At 43.1% G+C, this 24,792-nt stretch overlaps 1 protein-coding gene across 1 annotated transcript in view; it reads right to left on the bottom strand.

The window, feature by feature from the left end:
* GRIK1 (glutamate ionotropic receptor kainate type subunit 1) overlaps nt 1-24,792 on the bottom strand; it is a 197,693-nt gene that overhangs the window by 30,219 nt on the left and 142,682 nt on the right. Inside the window, exons 10-12 of the mRNA XM_070751768.1 lie at nt 18,967-19,080; nt 17,416-17,619; nt 10,347-10,570 (exon numbers count right to left, since the gene is read on the bottom strand). Of these exons, the coding sequence (XP_070607869.1) occupies nt 10,347-10,570; nt 17,416-17,619; nt 18,967-19,080 (542 nt within the window). The remainder of the gene's footprint in view (nt 1-10,346; nt 10,571-17,415; nt 17,620-18,966; nt 19,081-24,792) is intronic.

Raw genomic sequence — 24,792 nt, forward strand, 5'->3', positions numbered from 1 at the left:
CTCCTAATTTCTGGTTAATCCCCTCAGGAGTAAGACAAGGAGGAACCGGATTGTGGGGGCAATAGCCTGGCTCTGTTTGAAAAGTGCTATTGCTGACATGTGGCGAGCCGCCATGAGTCTAAGGAGAAGGGCGGCATAAAAATCAAATAAATAAATAAATTAGTCAGTTATCTCAGCCCCTTTAGTTTGTTCATAAGGAATGGTGTAGTCACTTACTGGAATGGGGGGCTTGCAAGAACGCTAAGCATTGAGGTCATCTGAATCAAATTCACGCTTGAGTTGATTTTAGCTTAATATGAGTTATTAAGCATTATATTAATTGTTTTAGAGAATAATAATTTAGAAAATGTTATTATCATAAACAATATTGAAGTCGTGGTGTCAGCATGGTACCATTGATATTATGGTTATATTGATTAAGTCATGTTGGTAAAGCTAATCCATGCGCTAACGGTAAAGAAAGCATTGGCATGGGCCTTTGATTATCTTCATAAATTTCTTGCAATTATTCTAACTCCCTGGGTGAGCAGGCAGGGCCACGGAGCATATTGGCTAATCTCCCTGGCATTTTAATGCTGGAGGAAGAGTATTATGATTGCCTGAGAGGAATACAGGAACATGGGTCTGCGACTATGGTGTACAGCTGGCCCATCGGTAGAGGGAAGCGAGACAGCAACAGGAGGCCCAGTCCGTTAACAGGGAGTATGTGTGCATGGGCAGGCGGTTGGCAGCCACACAGCATAGGCTGGGGCGCAGGGTACCCAGAATTGGTGGACGGCGCCATCGCTCAAGCAAAGGAGTGCAGGTTGGACCACATGGTTACATGCCATCATGTAGGGGCAACAGGTGGGCTTAGCTCTCCTAAAAAAAAAAAAAGACCTTGGTGTCAAACTACTTGAGGATAGGGGGAATGATCAAGAGATGGTCCAAGGAAAGGACTCAGATTGGGGAGAAATTAGTAAGCCACTATACATTGCCCAGTTTCAGGGGCAGCGGTCATTGGATGAGACCCAGATCCTCACCCAACGAGGCGAGGCTGTTTCACACGACAGCCATAAAAATGGCCTTTGGGACATGGTAGGTCTGCAAGGTGCTGTCATGATCGCATAGTAGTGGATCATGCAAGGTTCCCCGGGCCTGCAAACTGATGTTAAATGGGGGCTACGGCAGCCGCGTTGGTTACGCACGGTGGCTGACCAGTAACGCAGATGGGGGATTGATCACTGGCCGGGTATATCAAGCAAGGATATATGCCGGGGTATGATGGACTCACTGCAAGTAAAACAATGAAGCCAGGGAATGGTCCCCCTTTTTACCACAAGACAGGCCTCCACTGAATAAATAACAGTTAAGGGCCGATATCGGGTGGTATTTCCTCAACAATACTGAATGCAGGTTTCAACAAGTTCTCAGCAAAGTAATGAATCCGGTGGCAGATGGAAGTCAGTGGCTTTCATGAAGTAGATTCAGAGCACCTGAGTACAAGCGCTTTTGGGATCGGGTGGCTAACACTGTCTTTGTATCCTTATTGTTTCTCTAGGTCCTGGCCCTGCTCCACTTTATTACGTGCGAAGTGCGAAGGAGCTGCCCTTCCGTTGCCCACAGTAGCGAACTGCGGCCACAGCGTGGCTTGGTGGCTGAACGTTGAGCTGCAACATTATTTTCAGGAATATGGAGGTTGCTGAGTCGCTGGGGCTTCAGCGAAAGGCTCGAGCTCGGAGGTCTTCGTTGGAGACGGGTCTCTTCCATTGTGAAAAGTCGGGAGCAGTGATGGGCCGGACCCAGATTGTTGGTGTTGCACACGGGTGGCAACGACCTGGTGGTGGTGAAGGACTTGGCCCAGTGGCGTCAAGTCGTGGCAGTCCCCCGGGGCTTGCAGAGCATATGGAACAGATTGTTGGTCTTGCACACGGGTGGCAACGACCTGGTGTCGGTGAAGGACTTGGCCCAGTGGCGTCAAGTCGTGGCAGTCCCCCGGGGCTTGCAGAGCATATGGAACAGATTGTTGGTCTTGCACACGGGTGGCAACGACCTGGTGTCGGTGAAGGACTTGGCCCAGTGGCGTCAAGTCGTGGCAGTCCCCCGGGGCTTGCAGAGCATATGGAACAGATTGTTGGTCTTGCACACGGGTGGCAACGACCTGGTGTCGGTGAAGGACTTGGCCCAGTGGCGTCAAGTCGTGGCAGTCCCCCGGGGCTTGCAGAGCATATGGAACAGATTGTTGGTCTTGCACACGGGTGGCAACGACCTGGTGTCGGTGAAGGACTTGGCACAGTGATGTCATGTCATGGTGAACCACCGGTCGTACGGGGCCTACGGCCGTGGTGTGTGGTTCTGGTGTATGGTTCTGATACCCCCACATGGAGGGGATGCGGAGTCGCCGTCACACCAACAGCTGTTGACGGGACCAGGTTATGGGTTAACATGGCAGGGGGAGGCAAAGTGATCAGACACACGGGCATGTGTTTTTAAACCCCCCCCCTAGCTGTCACTGGGTCAATTTAGGAAGATGTCAGGAGTGGCAATTTTTACACAGACCTGCAGTGGTGCCTGCGTGAGCTGGGGCAGGCTTAGGCGGGGAGCAGGGGGCCAAGATAGAGATCTGACCCCCTGCTGTGGCAGAAACGGGGCGGAAAGGGTATCAGTAGCAACTGTGTGTTCTCCTTTGGGCATCTTTTGTAAGATGATTGGCACCCCCATTGCACAACTCATGCTTCCTCCACGGACAGAGAGGTGTAAAGGGGGTGCCCTTGGGGCTCACCTACGTCATTTCCGGTTCCGGGTCATGCAAGGCGAGCCCTCCCACATGCTGGGCGTGGCTTACTGGTCGGGAGTAGGCGGAGCATGCCTCACCCTGACCAGGCATGGAGTAACGCCCATTTGAGTTGCCCAAGTATGTTGTGTTCAGGAAACTCCGCCCCATTTAGCGACCCCTGCAGGTCTTTCTGTTAATATTTAATAAAGTGACCCATTTTACCCAGCTTGGTGTCCGAGTGTTCATTTCCCGTCCAAGGCAAATGAGAGGCCAGGCGAAATAACGCCTGGACGAAAATTGCCAATGGCGGGAAGCAACTCGGCTCCCCCCATCAGCTGTGGGGCGTTCCCCGCGTTAGCGCGGGAACGCCCCAGAGCAATCAGCGGCCGCTCGGGCATTCTGGGAAAGCCGAGGGGGCGGGGCGTGTGCCCTTTATCAGGGTCTGCTTGCCCCCCCGGCTTCTCTTGCCCCCCGAGCTCGCCGCAGAACGGACACCCACCCACCCTCCGCTCAATCCAGGATGTTTTTTATAGGTCGCCTGGTAGGGGCTGAGTAGGAATTTTTGCAATCTTTGGGCATTTGCTACGGATTGTTTTTCGCCTACTCCATCCTGGACGAGGGTAAGGATTTGTGGTTATGGGGTGCATCTGTATGTAAATAGGTTCTGATTCAGCAATTTGATGTTTATATTCTTGGTCACTATATGGCAGAAACGGGGCGGAAAGGGTATCAGTAGCAACTGTGTGTTCTCCTTTGGGCATCTTTTGTAAGATGATTGGCACCCCCATTGCACAACTCATGCTTCCTCCACGGACAGAGAGGTGTAAAGGGGGTGCCCTTGGGGCTCACCTACGTCATTTCCGGTTCCGGGTCATGCAAGGCGAGCCCTCCCACATGCTGGGCGTGGCTTACTGGTCGGGAGTAGGCGGAGCATGCCTCACCCTGACCAGGCATGGAGTAACGCCCATTTGAGTTGCCCAAGTATGTTGTGTTCAGGAAACTCCGCCCCATTTAGCGACCCCTGCAGGTCTTTCTGTTAATATTTAATAAAGTGACCCATTTTACCCAGCTTGGTGTCCGAGTGTTCATTTCCCGTCCAAGGCAATATTTACTGACCCCTCGCATCCTGGACACAAACTGTTTCAACCCCTATCCTCAAAACGTCGCTATAGAGTTCTGCACACCAAGACAACTAGACGCAAGAACAGTATTTTTCCTGAATGCCATCACTCTGTTAAACAAATAATTCCCTCAACATTGTCAAACTATTTACTAAGTCTGCACTACTATTACTACTAGTTTTTTCTCATCATTCCTATCACCCATTTCCTCCCACTTATGACTGTATGACTGTAATTTGTTGCTTGTATCCTAAGATTTTTTATTAATATTGTTTCTTCATTGCTTATTGGACCCCTATGACAATCATTAAGTGTTATACCTCATGATTCTTGACAAATATATATTTTCTTTTATGTATACTGAGAGCATATGCATCAAAGACAAATTCCTTGTGTGTCCAATCACACTTGACCAATAAAGAATTCTATTCTATTCTAGTGCTGAAGAGGGAGACATTCCTTTCAGGGCTTGAAGAGATGGGGACCATCTATGTTTATTATGCATATATACACATTTATGCATTTAAATATGAGACATTATGAGTGAGAAGGAAGCAGTGTTCCATCTAATTTTTTTTTTGGGAGGGTGGAAAAGTATAGTGTCTGAGCGGCAGTCCCTTCGGGACTGGGCGGCACAGAAATAATAAACAAACAAACAAACAAACAAACAAACAAAAAACCCACCCTGTTTTGCCTCAGAGAATTTCAAAATAAAATACTGTACTGTGTGTCTATAACAGAGAGCTCATAATAGGGCAACTCTATCAATATCAAAATGCCACTTAAATAGTTGAGCTAGTTTCAAACTAGATTTTGATTTTCTTTCTCTCTTCCTTACTCCCATTCTTTTTCTTTCTCTTTTCCTTCCTCTCTTTCTTCTATCTGTTTCTCTCTCTTCCTCTCTTCCTCTCTCTCTCCTTCCCTCTCACTCTTTCCCTCTCGGCTTCTGGGCAGGTTTGGAAAACTCTGAGTTGATGATGATTTTTAAGTGAGCGATTGCTCACTGCTCAGCTTAGAGGGAACTATGGAAGGAAGACCTTATTGGAGAAGAGCCTAATGCTGGGAATGATTGAGGGCAAAAGAAGAAGGGGATGGCAGAGAATGAGGTGGCTGCATGGAGTCACTGAAGCCGTCCAGTGGCAGAAATTTTCCCCCACTCACTGAATGCTCATGTCCATGACCCCTGAACTGATCCTCCGGCAGCTGTTTCTGGAAAGCGGCTGGCAAAGAACCCTCTGCTCATGCACAAAGGCTTCAGTGCATGGGCAGACAGTCATTTCTACACTATGACATAGCAAAATGTGTGATGCAAACCGGTAGGGAAGGTAAGTGGAAGAGGCCACCCCTGAAGCAGTCGGTGTGAGTTTAAATGGACTCTGGGGGATGTTAGAATATAGAAAGGCCTGCAGGAACATTGTCGATGGGGTCATGATGGATTGGACATCACTATGCAACTAACAACAACAACAACAACATATTTTATTGCAGCCTTCAAACCTTGGGGCCTTCAGTCCTCAGTTACCGTTGCCATAACTTAAGAATTTGGAAAGTTTAAGTCGAATTTGGAGAAATAAAAGTAGCAGCATTTGAAAACGCTCAAGCAATAATTATATTGGGTTGGAAAGAAGCAGCAAAATGGACGATACAGAATTGGTATCGGTACATGGTGGACCACATTTACTTTGAAATTATGGAGGTAAGGATGAATATGTACAATGAAAACAAATTGAAGAAACTGATGGAATGATGGGACGTGGTGAGAGGTTATATGACAAGCAGAATCTGTGATCTAGCCATAAAGAATAAATTAGAATCACTCTTTGATATGTAAATATAATGCAGACCCTAGCTTAGAAGAATGTTAAAGATGGTTGTACAGACCCTACAATTGGTGGTGGGGTATGTATGTTGTTAGGTGGTGGGTGCACCTTCACAGGGCACTGTTTTATGTTGTATGATGTGCAGTCTCTGTGTGTAAACATTTAAAAAACTAATAAAAATATTATTTAAAAAAAGTTTAAGTCGCCTCATCTCTAGAAGGCACCCACAATGAGTGTCTTCCACTTTACTAGCTTTTAGATGAACTATGGACCTTCATTTGAAATTGACTTCAGTCCATATCAGTCTATGCCATACTCATGCAAAATTTAAGATTTTAGGGTATTTCCAAATGATTTATAATATTTACAGTGCACATGTTGTAGTTGGTTTCTAACAGCAAAATGGAAGGATGGAATGGAGAACTATCCAATTACAACAAAAGAAAATGTCTCTTTGTGAAAGGGCACAATTTTGAAGCCTTGTATGAATATCAGACAAAATTCTTGTAGGTGCTGACTTTTTAGGGAGGTTATATTTCCCTATCAATTATTCCTGTTCCTAGCTTGAAAATATAAAATACGTTATTTATTTATTTAAAAACAAATCATCATCTTTATAAAGCACAGAAAATAAAAAATAAAACAAAGACTATTATGTGAACAGCTTTTAAATATGATGCCTAATCCAATTATCTTTCTTTTATTCACTGTGGTGAAAGCCTGAGGATGTTAACATATTTTATTGAAATTGTTATGGAAGAAACAAAGAAAATTGGATTAACGTCTAATTCTGAATTCACTAGTTGCAGCTGTGCAGAAAATTATGCTTATATAATTTCCTTTGGAGGTATTAAGAAAATGTCAGAATTAAGTTTTGCATTGGGTGTAGGATATAAAGTAAATTATAACTTTCACTTGTACTTCAAGGCATCAGGTACATCATCAATTAATATCTGAAATTGGCAATACATCTTGTATGTTCTAATTTTGCTGTTTTAAAATTCTGTCTTCTAAAAATATTTCTAATTCTATTTTTTAAAACTAATTTCACAGTTACTCATTTATTCTCTATAGTAGCACCTATTAATCAATTATAATCTTGACAACCTTATGTAAAATGAAATGTAAAGGCAATTTGGAGCTATGAGAAGGTTCCTGATTTTTATATCATTTGAATATGCAATCAGTAGAAATTGTATATGCCAAAGATATATTTGTTATTAGTATACTTTTATTTTTCATTTTTCTATGCACAGATTCCTAAAATTCATATAAGGGTCTTGAAATGAAGGACTTTTAGAAAACAGCTTCCAGAAGAAGGATGGGGATATTAAATAAACTAAGAAACAGTGACAGAGAAATTCTTGAACAAAAGTACCATAAGCAAAAGCTGCTCTGTTTATTTTTTTAGCTACATCGTAGAAATGTAAGCACAAATCTTTTAAATATGAAGATAATTAAGAATAACATTTAGAAATAAGAATTTAAAAGTTGTGAATGCTACTAATATGGCCTCACTGAATACTTTTGCTCATCCAAAGGAGACTATAAAATAATCAAATCTCTATCCATTTTTGAAAGGAAAGAAAATACTAGATATACCACTTTTACAGTATTTGCATATCTCCCAAACCCACTCTATGTCAGAAATATGGCAAGTAAAATTTTTGATGAATACTTTTCATGTCTGTGCCATGAAAAAAGTCTATTTGGAAAATTCTTATCTTTGCCACGACACACTTTGTAAGAAGCTATTTAGATGTCCAAAGTGTTCTGCAAATTGGCATGGCAACCTTTTGAAATTCTTATTCATTTTAGACTTCTTCAGTGTGGAATCAAGCCCTTGTTAGCAAAGGTTCCAGGTAGCTGATTTTTATCCATCTTTCTCGCAGTGGGAAAACAGAATAGTTTTCAGTCTTGCCTCATTATACAGGAGCAAAAAAAATTGGCAATGATGATCAGATGGCTATTAGTCATTCCAAAGTTGTTGATTTACAAATAGTCAAATCTGTGATTCACAGTACAGTGAGCATAGTTCATAAGCATTTATTGCTACAAATGGTAGTTTTCAAGAACATTGTATCAGATTTGCATGAAAATCAAGGCATTAATTCGCTACCTGCCTTGCTTTTGACACATAGTGGTAAGCAGAATATCGGTCTGAGATATTTTGTTACAACTTTTCTTTCATTGCCTTACATGAAATATGCAGTTTGGTCTGCCAAAAAATAATAGCTTGATTGTAGTTGTGCTTTTGACAATCACAAGCACACAGTGCTATTAAAATTATTTATTCATACTTATTCAGTAGCTTTCAAACTTTTAATCTTTGAAAATTTGTCCATAGCAATACATTTTCAAGATAGAATTTGCATTGCTGGACATTTTGTTAAATGTTCTAAAAGTAATTTATCTGGATAAAAATTCTGCCTGCTCTGTCTGTCTGTCTGTCTGTCTGTCTGTCTGTCTGTCTATCATCTATCTATCTATCTATCTATCTATCTATCTATCTATCTATCTATCTATCTATCTATCTATCTATCTATCTATCTATTTATCTATCATCTTGGAAACATAGTTTTGACTACCAAAATTGAACATGCATGATATAGATTATACTTTTCCAACCAACTGTCTTACTTGTTTCATTCTTACTTGCTTTTCCTTAGGTTAAGCAAAACACGAGATATGCAGGGAGAAGTATGGAAAAGAGAGTGCCAAAACTAGACAGAGACAGATAGCACAGTGCAAACATCTTCCATATGGCCTGGCATAATATATTTGTTCTTTTCTGTTATGAGATGCAAGCATAGTTAGACCAAATATGAAAGATCACAACGTGCCTTACTACCATAGGATATATCTCAGGCTTTGGGTTAGAAATATCTGTCATCCATCCAGACCAGAGTTCCCCAATGTTTCCTGCTTTGTGGACCAGTGTGGGATGGAGAGGGAATGGTTCTGCAGCAGTAGCTGGCAAGCATGTGCATAGACACGCAGCTTCATTTGTACATGTGGCATGCACTTGCCCTCTGCTTGTGCAAATGAGGATCAGCGAAGGGTTGTTCCCAGTTCGTCCTGGCTCTAAGAACCGATAGTGGGAGGCTCCACCCACCTACCCGGGATGCTTCTGCACATGCACAAAAGCATCAGGTACACGGGTGAGCATGCACTCGAACTGGTAGTAAAGGGTTTTAGAACCCACTATTGAGCGCATGTGGGCATGTGCTCATGCTGCTTCTGCAGCCTAGTTGCAATCCCCTCATGGCCCACAGGTTGGAGACCCCTGATCCAGAGAATCTAAGGGTTCCTTGGAATATAATTTGAAAACCACTGACTAAAGTGTTAACCTGAAAAACTAACAATACAAAGAATGGAACCCAGAAAAAGGTACAAAGAAATTAACTGAACCTTTAGTTGTGGGCCTGCTTCTCCCTGGCAACTTCAAATATCAACCAACAAATGCTCTACCCTCCACATCGGCAAAAAGAATTCAAACCGCACATACGAACTGAATAATCAGTCTCTCACTGCTAACCCACATTCTGTAAAAGACCTTGGAATACTAATATCGAATGACCTAAGTGCTAAAGCCCACTGCAACAATATCGCCAAAAAAGCCTCTAGAGTTGTTAACCTGATCCTACGTAGCTTCTGCTCAGGCAATCTCACACTACTCACAAGAGCCTACAAAACTTTTGCCAGACCCATCCTCGAATACAGCTCATCTGTCTGGAACCCATACCACATCTCAGACATCAACACTCTTGAAAATGTCCAAAGATATTTCACCAGAAGAGCCCTTCACTCCTCCACTCGAAACAGAATATCCTACAAAAATAGACTAACAATTCTGGGCCTAGAAAGCCTAGAACTATGGCGCCTAAAACACGATTTGAGTATTGCCCACAAGTCCTACCGGTCAATGTCCTACCGGTCAATGTCCTACCGGTCAATGACTACTTCAGCTTCAACCGCAATAACACAAGAGCACGCAACAGATTCAAACTTAATACGAACCACTCCAACCTTGACTGTAAAAAATATGATTTCAACAATCAAGTTATCGAAGCGTGGAACTCATTACCAGACTCAATTGTGTCAACCCCTAACCCCCAACACTTCTCCCTCAGACTCTCCATGATTGACCTCTCCAGGTTCCTAAGAGGCCAGTAAGGGGCGTACATAAGTGCACTGGTGTGCCTTTCGTCCCCTGTCCAATTGTCTTTCCTTTCTTTCACCTATCTTATATATTCTCTTCCTTTCATATATCCTCTCCTCTAAGTTCACTTTCACCCTCTTTTATATTATCACATGTCTATCTTTCTTCCTATGTATTTGTGTATTGGACAAATGAATAAATGAATAAATAAATAAAATAAATGAAAGCTGAACTAGCTACTGCCACTGGCCTCTTTCCTTTTTTTCTGCATAGACTGCAGCCACTCCAATAGCTTCCTAAAATTCTTTCTTTCCCATTATTTGCTTTTACAGAATCCAGCTTGGCAGATTCACATTATTAGAAGGTAGTGAGGCAGAAAATGTAACTAGATTATCATTTCTGAACCAAGAATAATTTACATGCCCAGAGGTATCACTCACAGGAATGCATGTGTTTTGCTATTACACAAGTGCGGCCTTTAAACTCACCGTGCAATGACAAAGAGCACACAGCTGACTCCCAGGCAGGCTAGCAGCACATACATCCAAATATCAGCAGAAAGAGGGTTTAGAAAAGAGAAAACCCCAGGATTTGTGCCATTTGGCTTCCGGTACAATATACTGATTCCCAACGTCATGAACGGCTTTGAAAAATCTATTACTTTTTCTCTTACGTAGGTAATAGTGAGAGGAGCAACTGCCAGGTCAGCTTTCTAGGAATACAAATTGAAGAATTATCTACTCATTTCCACTGTAGAAACAAATAAACATTTTTTTTTATTGTATCAGTTACTCTCTCAAGCATCAGTATAGGTCAATAAATTTCAAACAAATATGTTTTTCTCATTAAAGGTTGTTGAGAAAGAAATGGAAATGTGCAACATTATTGTGTACATGTCTATTCAGCAGTAAGTTCCATTGTATTAAGGGATCTTACGTTCAGAAAAAACACTGTAAGAAGACACACTTATTTTCTTTTTATTTATTCAAAAACATATAGGGCAAGAATGCTTTGTAAATAATGTATTTTTTATGATTACTGTATGTGATTTAGTGTTTCATCCATTTAGGTGGCTCTTGAGCTGCTATGATGAAGTGCTCTTGGTAAATATTGAGTATACAGAATCCATTAAGTGTAATAGGAAAAGTGACATTGAGAGAGATTCCAAAAGTGATGCCTTTCAAGGGAAATTTTCTTATAGAAATATACATTTAAACTGCAATTTACTTAGATTTGATTCTATAGTTCTTCATGCCTCCTAGTCCATATATTAGTGGGCTGTTTTGTCTGTGTTCTAACAGCACCTAATTAATGTTCATGTTGTAAAGCAAGGGTCCCCAAACTTGGCAACTTTAAGACTTGTGGACTTCAACTCCCAAAATTCTCCAGCAAGCATAGCTGGCTGGAGAATTCTAGGAATTGAAGTCCACAAGTCTTAAAGTTGCCAAGTTTGAAGACCTCTGTTGTAAAGAATGGCCTAATTCAAAACATTATGTTCAATGACTGAGCATAGCTTCTCCTTCCCAAAAGTTAATTCAATTATAAGGATCACGGTCAAAACTGATGAATGATAAGAGTTGTGGTCCAGCAAGATATGAAGGACAATATTTTGATCATCTCTGATCTAGAAAAGCAAGGAAGATAATGTGAATAAAATTAGAAGAAAATTTGCCATCAACCATTTCTTCCTCCTATATCTGTAGTTAAGGATGCAGAATGTTCAGCTTAAAATATCTGCTTTACTAATTTACTAATTATCAGATGATAGCTTGGCTCATAGTAAGGAAATTGCATGTAAATGTTTAAGATTGCAGACTTTCTGTGAAAAAAAATCTCCATTCTAATTTTGTTCTTGTATCAAATAAGAACTTAATCGAGAGGAATAGCGCCGGTCGACTTACCGGCTGGCAGCATTTGCCGGAGGGACCGGGCAGACACCGGACTCCCTCATGGCGGCCGCCATCTTGTTTTTGGCCGAAATCTCGCGAGACGAGATTTCGGCCGAAAATCAGGCCTACGAGGCCTGACGTTGCTGCCGATCAGGGGCGGGGCTTGCTGGCCCTATTTAAGGGCCTGCGGGCCCTGGGCCAGGCCTTCTCGCCCGGACCGGCAGCTGGAGCAGACACATGGCTGTCTGCTCTTGGAGTCTCTTTCGGCGGCCGCGTGGGCGGCCGCCGCTTTTGGAAGCCTTGTCGGAGGCTTGAGGAGGCTGCAGCTACTTGGAGCAGCTGGGCGAAAGCCCCATCCGTGGCCGGCGGTCTGCCCCTCTTCTCCCGCTTCGTAAGAGGCGGCTGAGGGTTGTGGCCGCCATTTTGGAAGCCTCACCGGAGGCTCGTGGAGCGGTCTGGGGGGCTTCGGGTCCGGCGTGTAGGCCGGGTCTGTTTCGGCCCTCTATTTTGCCCTGGGGGTGATCCTTCTGGTCGCCCCCTCGGGACCGTGGAGGATCGGGCGGGGGGGATCGCGTGGCGCCCCCCCGTTTTCGTGGCCCCGGTATAGGGGGCAGTTAGGCCCTTGGCGGCAGCTCCTTGCTGCTGCGCTGCCTGTGCAGGCAGAGGCCATTTGCTGCCCTCTTGGCATTACTGTGTAAAAATAAGAATGAGATAACACATTAATAATAATAATAAAACTGATTATATTGGTAATTTTGGTTAACGCGATTAATATATTTATATATATATATTATGAGCAGACAATTATTTAAATATTTATATAGAAACATAGAAGTCTGACGGCAGGAAGAGACCTTGGTCCATCTAGTCTGCCCTTATACTATTTGCTGTGTCTTGTCAGGATGGATATATGTTTATCACAGGCATGTTTAAATTCTGTTACTGTGGATTTATCTACCAAGTCTGCTGGAAGTTTGTTCCAAGGATCTATTACTCTTTTAGTAAAGTCATAGTCCAACTTCAGTAATTTTATAGTCAAACATTGATTATTTCATATTTGGTAGCCCCACAGTAGCTGTGCCTGGGAGGGTGATCAGGCCCTCGGTCAGGGATCGCCAGGAAGGGCCCCCCGGTGGTTCCTGCCGTGGGGGGAATGCGGTTGGTGCCACCCGGTCCCAGTTTTCTTGGGGGTTTTGTGCGGGGGGGGCCCTGTAACCAGGCTTGCCCCCCCCGGCCGGCTCGCACTGCGGGGGCACAGGCCCCTGGGGCAGCCTTTTGCTAGGGCCTGGTGTGTCAGGGGCGGGGGGTTGGACCCCACCAACGCAGGCAGTAGTGCCTCTGCCCCTGTTTTTGACGGCTTTCCCGTCGGGGCCAGGGGTATTTAGGTATGGGGGCCACCACGGTGTGGGACCCGTTCGTTGCATGTCATGGTTTTGCTGCAAAGGGGCTTGTTTTCGCCCCTTGGTGTAGGTACAGCCATGCGTGCGGGAAGGCAGGGTTCCCATGCCGCTTCGGTGTGCCCATGCCCCTAAAAGGGGGCGGTTAAGAGGGGGAGGGTCCAGGGAACAAACCCCACCTACTGGGGGAAAATGGGCCCAGCCCACTTGATCTACAAACACTCGAGGGTTGGTTGAGGGACTACCACCCTCGCTCGGGAGCGGCTGCTCTCTTGCTAGGTTTCTCAAAGGGATTCACGATCCCTTACATGGGGGTTTGGGCAAGCCTTCAGGTCCGACAACCTCAGGTCGGTTGTGGGACATGAAGGCATTGTTCGGTCCAGAATAGCGAAGGAGGTGGCCGAGGGGAGGGTCCTTGGGCCCTTCCGGAGCCGCCCTTCCCGAATTTGGGGTGTCCCCATTATGGGGGGTCCCCTGGAAGGCGAGTGGTGAATATAGGTTGATTCCCCACTTGTCTTTCCCTAAAAGGGAGTCTTGAATGGTTTCGTTCCTGACAAACTTTGTTCAGTCCGGCACGCATCCTTGATGCGGCCGTGGCCGTGGTAAGGAAGTGTGGGGTTGGAGCCCTTATGGATAAATGCGACATCGAGTCTGCATCCCGGCTCATCCCCATTCACCCAGACGGCTGCGGGCTCTTGGGCTTCCACTTCGAGGGGGGCTTTTATGTGGACAGGGCTTTCCCCATGGGTTGCGCTGTCTCATGCTCTCTTGCGGAGAGCTTTAGCGCCGTCTTGGTGTGGGCGCTCAGGAGGCGCAGTGGTCTGGGCTTGGTCGTTATTATACTGCGATGTAGGGGCTCCCTTTGCCCCAGCATCGTACCCGCTTATGTGCAGGGGTCAGGGCTGACCTCTACGTGTGGCGGGAGTTCTTAGAAAGTTTTAATGGGTTGTCCTTTTGGAGGCAAGAGCTTCCTTTGGAAGCTGGGTTGCAGTTGTTTCTGAGGCTGCAGAGACCAGTGGTTTTGGGGGTTATGTTAGGTGACCAGTGGTGCTGGTCTGCTTGGCCTCCAGAATGGAGGGCCTCTTCAGTGGTTAAGGTTTGACCTTTTTGGGAGCTCTTCCCCTTGATAGTGGCCCTAGAGCTTTGGGGTGAGCTGTTCAGGGGCAAGCATGGGCAATTTGGTGTGACAGCCTAGTGGTTGTCCCTGTTGTGAACGCCCTGTCCTCTACGAGTGGCAGGGTCATGCGGCTTGCTCGCTATTTTTGCGCACAGGTCCTTGTCCCTGGATACATTGTTTTGGCTAAGCATGTCCCCGGGTTAGATAACGGGGTTGCTGACGCCTTGTCCCGTGGTCAGTTGGCCCGGTTCGGACCCTGGCCCCGTGGGCACGGGTGTCGCCAGAGGCTTTTCCTGTCCACTTTTGGAGCCTGGGTGGGCTCCGGGCAGTGGAGAGTAGAGGCTTGCTGGGCTACGGCACTCGCGGGAGTGTCTGGCACTCTGGGGGGCTTAGCAGCAGGCAGGTGAAGAGTTTGGGGATTGCAGGCAGCATACGGGTTACCCCTATAGCTGGCCCGCCCCAGTTGTGTACAGGGCCATATTTGTGTCCAGCTTAGGCAGCGTGGCCTTTAGTTTGGACTATTTGGTCCAGGTTGGCCGGCTTCGCCTTTTGGTCTACGGCGGGGGCGGGGTTATTGATTTATGGTGACTTCCGCATTGTGACGGTGCGGGAAGTTAGGGCCAGGGCCTTATTGCAGGCCGCTAGGTCTTTTTGTGCCTTCCATCTCATTACCTCAGTTAGGTGGGTGATAGGGTGTAGGGTTTGGCCAGGCCAGGTATGGATCCCGCCATTAGGGAACAATCGTTCTCGAGAGGCGCTGCCACTAGTGCGGTAACGGCGTTCTCGATACGGAGGATTCGGGGAAGTTGCCCGCTGGCGGTCAACGGCCTGTTTTAGGGTACGAACGGCCTGTTGAGGGTCCGGGATAAGAGCTAGGCCAGGTTCCCTTTTGGTCCCCTTCTATTCAACCCCGCCAGGACGCGACCGACGGTGTTGCTTTGGGTCATGAGCGCTCCGAGACCACTCAGCAACAAGGTACCGTCGGGGGTGGGGACCCTGCCGTCGTGGCGGCTTGGTCCTTGTTGTCTGGCGGGGGAGACGGGGTGTGCGGTGGGACGGGCGTTTTCTACTGCTATTGCTGGGAGGGCGGCATCCCATTGCTGCGCCCAGTTGGTGTTGGGAGGGCGGCATCTCATTGCTGCGCCCAGTTGGTGCTGGGGGGCGGCATCCCATTGCTGCGCCTGGATGTGTGCTGGGAGGGCGGCATCCCATTGCTGCACCCAGTTGGTGCTGGGAGGGCGGCATCCCATTGCTGCGCCCAGTTGGTGTTGGGAGGGCGGCATCCTATTGCTGTGCCCAATTGGTGCTGGGGGGGGGCAGCATCCCATTGCTGCGCCCAGTCGGTGCCAGGGGCGGCATTTCATTGCTGCGCTCAGAGGTGTGCTGGGAGGGCGGCATCCCATTGCTGCGCCCAGTTGGTGCTGGGAGGGCGGCATCCCATTGCTGCGCCCAGTTGGTCCTGGGAGGGCGGCATCCCATTGCTGCGCCCAGGTGATGTTGGGAGGGCGGCATCCTATTGCTGTGCCCAATTGGTGCTGGGGGGGGGCCGCATCCCATTGCTGCACCCAGTCGGTGCCAGGGGCGGTATTTCATTGCTGCGCTCAGAGGTGTGCTGGGAGGGCGGCATCCCATTGCTGCGCCCAGTTGGTGCTGGGAGGGCGGCATCCCATTGCTGCGCCCAGTTGGTGCTGGGAGGGCGGCATCCCATTGCTGCGCCCAGGTGATGTTGGGAGGGCGGCATCCGATTGCTGTGCCCATTTGGTGCTGTGGGGGCGGCATCCCATTGCTGCGCCCAGTCGGTGCCAGGGGCGGCATTTCATTGCTGCGCTCAGAGTTGTGCTGGGAGGGCGGCATCCCATTGCTGCGCCCAGTTGGTGCTGGGAGGGCGGCATCCCATTGCTGCGCCCAGTTGGTGCCGGGGGCGGCATCCCATTGCTGCGCCTGGATGTGTGCTGGGAGGGTGGCATCCCATTGCTGTGCCCAGTTGGTGCTGGGAGGGCGGCATCCCATTGCTGCGCCCAGTTGGTGCCGGGGGCGGCATCCCATTGCTGCGCCTGGATGTGTGCTGGGAGGGTGGCATCCCATTGCTGCGCCCAGTTGGTACTGGGAGGGCTGCATCCCATTGCGGCCCCCAGGTGGTGGGTCTTGCACCTCGGTGGCAAGGACCTGTGTGGGCCTGGGGGTCTACTTTAGATCTGCCAGGCTCGTGAAGCCTGCGGTGGCTTCAGACGGTGCGGCCCTCCACGCAAGTGGTGTGGTCGAGATCCTCCCGGGGATCGCTTGGTGGGACGCCATTTCTCTTAGGGCCCTTCACCGGATTAGGCGGGGAGTTATTAAGGCCCTGGGTACGGTAGTCGGAGAATTAGGCGGGGTGGTAGTGGCCCGTCCCCGCATCACCATAGTTCAGCGGTGGCCTTACCTCGCTGCTGGTCTTCCTCCGTCAGAACAGAGGAACACCATTTTTCTTACAGGACCTGCAGTGGTCTCTGCGTGAGCTGGCGCAGTTAGAGGGGGGAGTCGGGGGGCCAAGATAGAGATCTGACCCCCGCTCCGTGGCAGGTTAGGGGCGGAAACCTGGGTGGTGGTTAGCAACTGTGCGTTCTCCCTTGGGCATCTTTGGGGATGATTGACAGGTTCTCTCCAAGCTCATGGTGGGGTTCTACCTGAGCAGTTGGGGGGAACCTGTCTTTGGGTCCCGCACATTGAAGTCCCCGGGTAGGGGTGCGCCGGCGGGACCCCCCTCATGCGAGTGCATGGCAGGGTCTCAGGTGAGGGAGAGGTCCCTCACCTGGACTAGCATCGAGCTACGCCCATAGTTGCCCAGGAATGTTGATTGCTACGTCATTTCCGCCCCGGAAGTATTTGTTTGACCCTGCAGGTCCACTGTTTGGGTCATAGTTAAGCATGTTGATTTTATGCTAATTTATGCTAATTTATTAAAATAAATTATGCAAATTATTATTAATAAAATGACCCAAGTTTAAATCCAGCTCTTGTGTCCGTGTCGTTACTCCGTCTCTTCGGCAAAAAGAAGTATGGAGGCCTAGTATGGCAGTTTATAGGTTTCTGTTTAGTGACCAATGTCAGTTTATATGTTTCTGCTAGGGATCAATGCAAGCTGAAAAGAATGACCAAGATGACAATTCAATCTTACATGATCTATGAGTTCTTTGACCATCCCATTCCATTCTCCTTTGTCATTCTGGGCTCCATATTTTCCATCAGATACTAGTTTTACTTCATAGATGAAGCCTAAAATACTTGATAACTCTTTCAATAAATCCAGGCAGTAACCTTCAAATCGATCATTACCATAGAGAGGTTTGTCAGATTTCTTGTACATGACATAGGGATCTTCCTGTATAAAAATACATAAGACATTCATAAAACCAATTCATAAATACAGAAAATAATTAGTGATATGCTAAAATGTACAGATGCTTAGCTTAATATCAACATTTTATCTGAATCAATTATGTAAAACAGTAACTCTAGCTTGATTTGGTTTCTAAGGTTGCTGGATCACATTATGGTAATTTAGGCCCACAAGAGGAAACTCCATACTCAAAACCACTTTGAGGTTTCCTGCCTAGTTGCACAATATATGGAACAGGTAACTAAATAGGAAACACTGAGATAGTGTTTTCTAAGACTAATTGTCTTAGACTAATTGTGGTATTAGGATGTTCTCTGCCCAAAGTGCAGCAGTATTTGGTCATTCACTCACATTAAGATGCAACCATATCACCGTTGTAAATAAGACAGAAAAACCTTCATTCATTTGTCAGTTTCTCCAGTGATGATGAAGATAATAATAATAATAATAATAATAATAATAATAATAATAATAATAAAGAATTGCTGAAAGATATAAACTTGCTGTTTTAGATGGATTCATTGTTTGACATTGCAGTAAGTTATATGTTTTTAGTACCAAGAAACCGATGAGTCATTTGAAGCAATGTTTAAAACATTTTAAAAACATGATAAATAAAATAAGTTAAATTCTAAAATAGCCAAAGTCTGAAGAGAGCATACTATATATGAGAATCTTTCAAACATTAGATAATTTGTGAGTTATTGACTATCTTAACATTCTTTGTTGTTTTTTAAAGGGTCATAGCAACCAGTGATATTCCTGGGCATCAGACTGTCAATCTCAATTTTATATGTAGTGTACTATTGTTCAGAGATAGAATACAGACACATCTATTTCTTTTCATTTGCTTCTCAATATTATGTTTCTCAAACTTGGCTTTGAAATAAAACATGAACACATTTCATCATAGACTCAAACACTACTTCTATGTTATAATGCATTTGCTTCAAGCAAATAAGTGAACTTGGCTAAAATTGATTGGAAACAGGATGAAGTTAGGAAGAAAAATAGGAACATATGCTCCAGAAATGTGGGGTATATAAAACATAGAAAAATTTCATCTGTGACAAGATTTAGATGATTACCTCAGAGTATATGTGCTCTTAAATTGTATATGAGACATTTACAAGTGTTTATGCTTACACTATTTAAATCCCCAATTCTTGTGGCACTAGTACTACAGTACATTATACTGACAGCATCTGTAATTCAAGTTTGTGAATAACAAAAAAACCATGGCTTTTTATTTAGATAGGGTGTTAGCAAAGCAAATATTACCTACAAGAAAAGCAAAGAAAACTATCTAGAAAATATGTCAGAACTTACCAAAATAGTGGTGACTATGAGTGTCCGGTTTGCTAGTGAATCTGTTATATTGGTAGACCGGTCTTTATTGCTGCTGGTCATATTAAGGCCACGGTTTGAGTTCCAAATCCCAATCTATATAGAAGAAATTAGATATATGACTGCTAGCCAGTAATGTTAGGAAAATGTTTTTATAAAAATGAATATGTATTATGGATCTGTTGTGGAAACTAAAACAGCAGCCATAACAGATACTAAAGGCATGGACCAGACATATTTGAAACTACCAATCTACAAAATGATGGATTATTAACACAATCAGTTACATGCAATACACTACTGAGATGGGATTAATTATAAGGGAGTGATGTTAGTTGCATATTAGTTACTAGAACTCCTTTATCTTAGATTATATGAGTTTTACATGTTGATTTGGTCTTTTTAATACATGTTTTGAAAATGGAAAATAAAATCTGATTTTCATAAAATATACTAAGAGTATGCTAACAGGCATAATCATTAATCATTTTCTTTTCTTTGAAAGCAGTGATTACTTGACTATTCTAATGATGGAACTAATAAAATGATAACCGATCAATTATACTTGGAAAATTGAAGTTGAATGAAAAAAAGAGAGGTGATTTCCCAATCTGAGGGTCTTGACTAATATTTACAGAACATTATAAATGTTTTAGCCATGAAGAATGTAAAAGGAGTATGACACTATCTAGTTGTGTGAATTGACATTATAAAATGGTAATGGCATAGTTATAAAATCAACCTTGCATAATTTCATCTTCAAGTTTAATGGTATTGGAGTTTAATGGAATTGTAGCAGAGAAACTACAGTGTACTATAGTTGGAAATTAATAGTCAGCTATTCTTTTTTGCAGTGTAAACGCCAGCTTCAGGGAGGATTGAGTAGCATTAGGGTGAAAAGTGATTATTCTTGGCTCTTCTTGGTTATAGTAGATAAGGGACATCCACCCCAGGCATTATTTACATTGGCAGGGGAGGTTCCATTGCAGTTATTTATTAATACAAATAACAGGCCTGGAGGTCTTTTTGTTTAGATGAAAGGAATACTTTTCCATGACTTGTGTTTGCTTTGAAGATTAATACCATGATTTCATTAATGTCATATTTCAGTGAGTGGGTGAATTTTTAAAGTTCTGACTCAGATATAAACAGGTTGAATAACCATTTGTTACCTAGCAAATAGGGAAACTACATAAGAAACAGCAATTAATCTGTCAAATTATTCTTAGGTTTTATGAATTAGAAAAGAAACTGGAGCAAGGCATAAATAAAGAAATCAGAAAAACAGAAATCTTTTCAAAAATTTACAGTGAAAAATGACAATTATTCAATTAATGATTAACTATTAGAGCGATCTCTCAAGGATCAGCCTATACCCACAATCAAAGCAGATTAATGAAATCACTTTTGCAAGACAAAATTACAAATGCTAAAATTAGACAATGGACATACTATGTCATAAACACACTCAACACCCACCTGATCAAGTTTATAGTTATATGTTTATACTTCATGGCTATGCAATCGTTACTGAGATGTCTAGTGGTAGACAGACTCAATTCTAAGTTTCCAGAAAATCGTAGGTAAGTCTGTCAAATAAGACACATCTAAATCTACATTTTGTTGAACAAGTAGCATAGGACACTAGTAGATGTTCAAGAATATAATTATTTAATGTTTTCACCAGGAAAAGGACATAATGACTCTCTTGACTGATCACAGAAAAGATTCAATATAAATCAAGTCAAATAACACCAGAATTAGAAATCATCAATTCTACAATGTTTATATAGCAGAAAATACAGTTGTCCACAAATTATTAGGATAAAAGAGACAAATAAAGGACAAATAAAATACAGTAGAATTTAAGAAAAATAGGAAGTGGATTGAAAGGGCTGCACAAGGGTCCTCCAGCATAATGAATATAATAAACAAAAAACCTCAATTTAATTATTTCAGAATGATGGAAGAAGTACTGTATATTAGTATGTCAAATAGTGGAATTGAAATGAATTCTGTAAATGTTAATGTAAAAAGAAAATGATGAAAATAATCATAAATATTGAGAGAAGGTTAAAATAATTTAAGGATGCAGGTGTTGACAGTGTAACTGGAGATGTTACAATATTTTTTGCTGAAGGACAGATTGTTCAGCATGTATCTCAAATCTGTATCTGTGCTTGATGACTGGAAGAATGCTGTTATTGTTCCCTCACATAAATTAAAATGTCACAAGGTTGAATACATAAACCATATGTTTGCTAATGAAGAAGCAGAGTTTGGGCAGCTTATAGAATTTGCATAATATCTGCAAAATCAGAATAAAGATTATTAAAATAACGAATTTAATAAAAGCTAGAGTTATGTAAAATAGGAGCTAAATATAAAGGTTTTTTCCCCCTGCTTCTGGAAAGCTATGAGAGTAGGGGCCATGTGACCTAAAGAGGAAAAACTACTCCAAAGAGAAGCTGCTACAGAGAATGCTCAATTATTATTTTCCCTCAGATGAAGATAATTGTTTAAGTATACCAGAAGAAAAAAAATCTTGTATGATGTACTAATTGCTATCTGATACTCAGTCTCAATGTGGGTTGACCTCACTCCAGGTAGCATTTATCACTGTTTTACAAAGTTTAGAAAAAATACACAGGATGATGAACAGTCCTTTCTCATCCTATTTTCCCAACAACAGCAATCCTGGGAGGTAAATTGGGCTGAGAAAAAATGACTGGCCCAAAGCCACCTAGTCAGCTATCATGCCTAGTGGGATTACAACTCACAGTCTTACTGGGTCTATCATCTTGTTCACAATTTAATTTTTTACAAATACACCTGACAGTGAATTCTCCTGAGTGTGGAATGTCTAGCAATCCAGTAATCTAATTTCCAGTTGAAGCTGGGAGGCCTGAAGTAAGATTGGAATCATATTTTGAATTTATTTTTCCCTGAAGCTGCTTGAAAAATTAATCGGTTAAGTTTGGCAGAATTCTGATTGAAAGAAATATAAATTGAATGGTACTTTTTGCTCTTCAGGAAATGATAGATAATTAAATTACCATTTTTTTGGAGTATAAAATGCACTTTAGTTTTCTTGGGAGGAAAATGGGGGGGGGGAATCTGCCTACCAGTTATTCATCTGGCTAGCATCTTTAGTTTGGTCAGCTTCAGCACATTATTTTATCCCTTGGTTAGGGCTTTAAAAAAACCTTATTCGGAGAGAGTAACAATGAAAGTACCTGCAAGCCGGTAAGAGCTGGGAAGATCTTTAGCACCTTGTTGGGGCTGGAAAGAAACATTTGGAGCAAGTAGAGCAATGAAAAAAGCCTGCAAAGACTTAGAGCTTGGAAAACATTTTTTGCAGAGAGTAACAATGAAAAAGCCTGCAAGATAAGAGCTGGGAAGATCGTTAGCACATTGTTAAGGCTAAAAAAAAAAGCTTCAAAAAAGGCTGCATTCACAGCAGGGTTCCCTCTAATTTTCTTTGGGGGTGGGCGGAAAAGTATAGTGTCTGAGCAGCAGTCCCTTCGGGACTGGGCAGCACAGAAATAATAAATAAACAAACAAACAAACAAACAAACAAACAAACAAACAACCCATCCTGTTTTGCCTCAGAGAATTTAAAAGTAAAATACTGTACTGTGTGTCTATAACAGTGAGCTCATAATAGGGCAACTCTATCAATATCAAAATGCCACTTAAATAGTTGAGCTAGTTTCAAACTAGATTTTGATTTTCTTTCTCTCTTCCTTACTCCCATTCTTTTTCTTTCTCTTTTCCTTCCTCTCTTTTTTCTATCTGTTTCTCTCTCTTCCTCTCTTCCTCTCTCTCTCCTTCCCTCTCACTCTTTCCCTCTCGGCTTCTGGGCAGGTTTGGAAAACTCTGAGTTGATGATAATTTTTAAGTGAGCGATTGCTCACTGCTCAGCTTAGAGGGAACTATGATTCACAGTATAAAGTGCACTCAAATTTTCAGCCTCTTTTAGGGAGGAAAAAGGTACGTCTTATACGCCAAAATTATGGTAGTTTGATTTAGAGAAAGTATATGATAAGTAGGATAAAATAAAGGAATTGTTCATGAAAATGGATTTGAAGGATTGTTGCTAGATGGCTTAATAGTATATAATGGAAGTACAACATGAATAAAAGTAAATTGCATTTTTAGAAAATAATTAAATACTGAGTAGTTAGAGAGAGAGAAAAAACCCCCCAAGGATTATTTAATGTATTTATGGATCAATGTACAACAAATGTTTGTGATGATGTTAGAGGTATGTTGGCAGGAAATGTGAATGTGTGTGTATATTTACACACACACACACACATTATAAATAAACTGGAACAAGAAGCTAAATGTTTACTAATGATAGGAATATAGATGGAGACATTTGAATACACTGTGTACATTCTTTTTAGGAAAATAACAAGTAACATGTAGTTTGATGACATGGGTGAATGTGTGTCAAAGTAAGTAAAGATCAAGATATATAGTTGTGTGCTTTTGTCTTTGTTCTTGGAAGTGATACTTAGCTATGTCACAAAAAACAACAACAATAACAATAATAATAATGTGAATGTGGTGGTAATGGATGAGTTTTGAAGCATCATCTATGGTATGTCATCTATGGTCAAAAATGAATGAATGATGAATAAATATAAATTATGTAAATATAAAAATGAGTTACCAATGTGAAAAAAAGTTAATGGAATGGTTTAGGTATAAATATATGAATAATATGTGAATGAACCCAGAAAAAAAGAGAAGACTAAAAAAGTTATGTCTGGACAGGGATGATGGGGTTCTCAAAATGGGAAGGAGAAAAAGTTTATATAACAAGAAGTAGTGCATAAAGGAATGCGTGGTCAGGGAAGAGGCAAAGATGGTTTTGCAAGATTAACAAGTTATGTAGATATGTTTTCCCCCTGAATTAATAAATGGTGTTAAGCTATATTTTGTCTTTGCATTTAATTTATTTTGTTTTCTATTTCTCCCTTCTTTTCTGTACTGTGTATGATTCTGCTTATGCCTCAAAGGATATGTACACATACAGTATATGTTGAAGGAATAGGTACATCTTTATATTTTCCAGGATTCAGTACAGTACCTTGGGGAGATCTATTCAGATTATAATCTCACAGACACCATTTATGAGTTGGCTCTCAAAAGTAGTTTTATAGTCTGTTGGTCTTTTCTCAAATATCAAAATCTGATGGCAAACTCAAAGCAGAACTATACTTATTTTCTACTTCTACAAATCCAGAATAACAGTGCTATTTCTTCAGACAATTATTATATGCATTTCAAAAGAAATCAATTCAACAGCATAAAACTAAGAATGTTATTGTATCATAAAGTTTTTTCCAGAGAAGTATACCATTTTACAAGAACCTGGAAGAGGAGAACCTCTAGATGTTGATGGAATCCAAGTTCCATGTATTCTATCTAAAATGACCAGGAATTAAAATGATAGTCTATTTATAAATGCTAAATTAATGGTTGTCCTCTTTCCTTAGGCAGTAAAGCCATAAAAATAAAAAAGATGCTGTATACTAACTTTGACCAATCATCTAATCTACTTGAGATGTACTAACTTAACTAGGGGTGGGTTCTGGCTTATCTCATTGCCGGTTCGCTTCTTGGTGCAATACATGGACACACAGTGCTAAAAACCCAGCTTTTGTGCATGCACAGAAGCAAAAAACAAGATGGCAGTGCCTACAGTGCTGCTGAGATAGCTGGTTCAGGGGCATGGCAGGCCTGGCAGGCCTGGGTCACTGCTGGTTTGGCAAGCGGAGGAAATTCCCACTACCA

Source organism: Erythrolamprus reginae, chromosome 4, assembly GCF_031021105.1.
Source record: "Erythrolamprus reginae isolate rEryReg1 chromosome 4, rEryReg1.hap1, whole genome shotgun sequence".
NCBI lineage: Eukaryota > Metazoa > Chordata > Lepidosauria > Squamata > Dipsadidae > Erythrolamprus > Erythrolamprus reginae.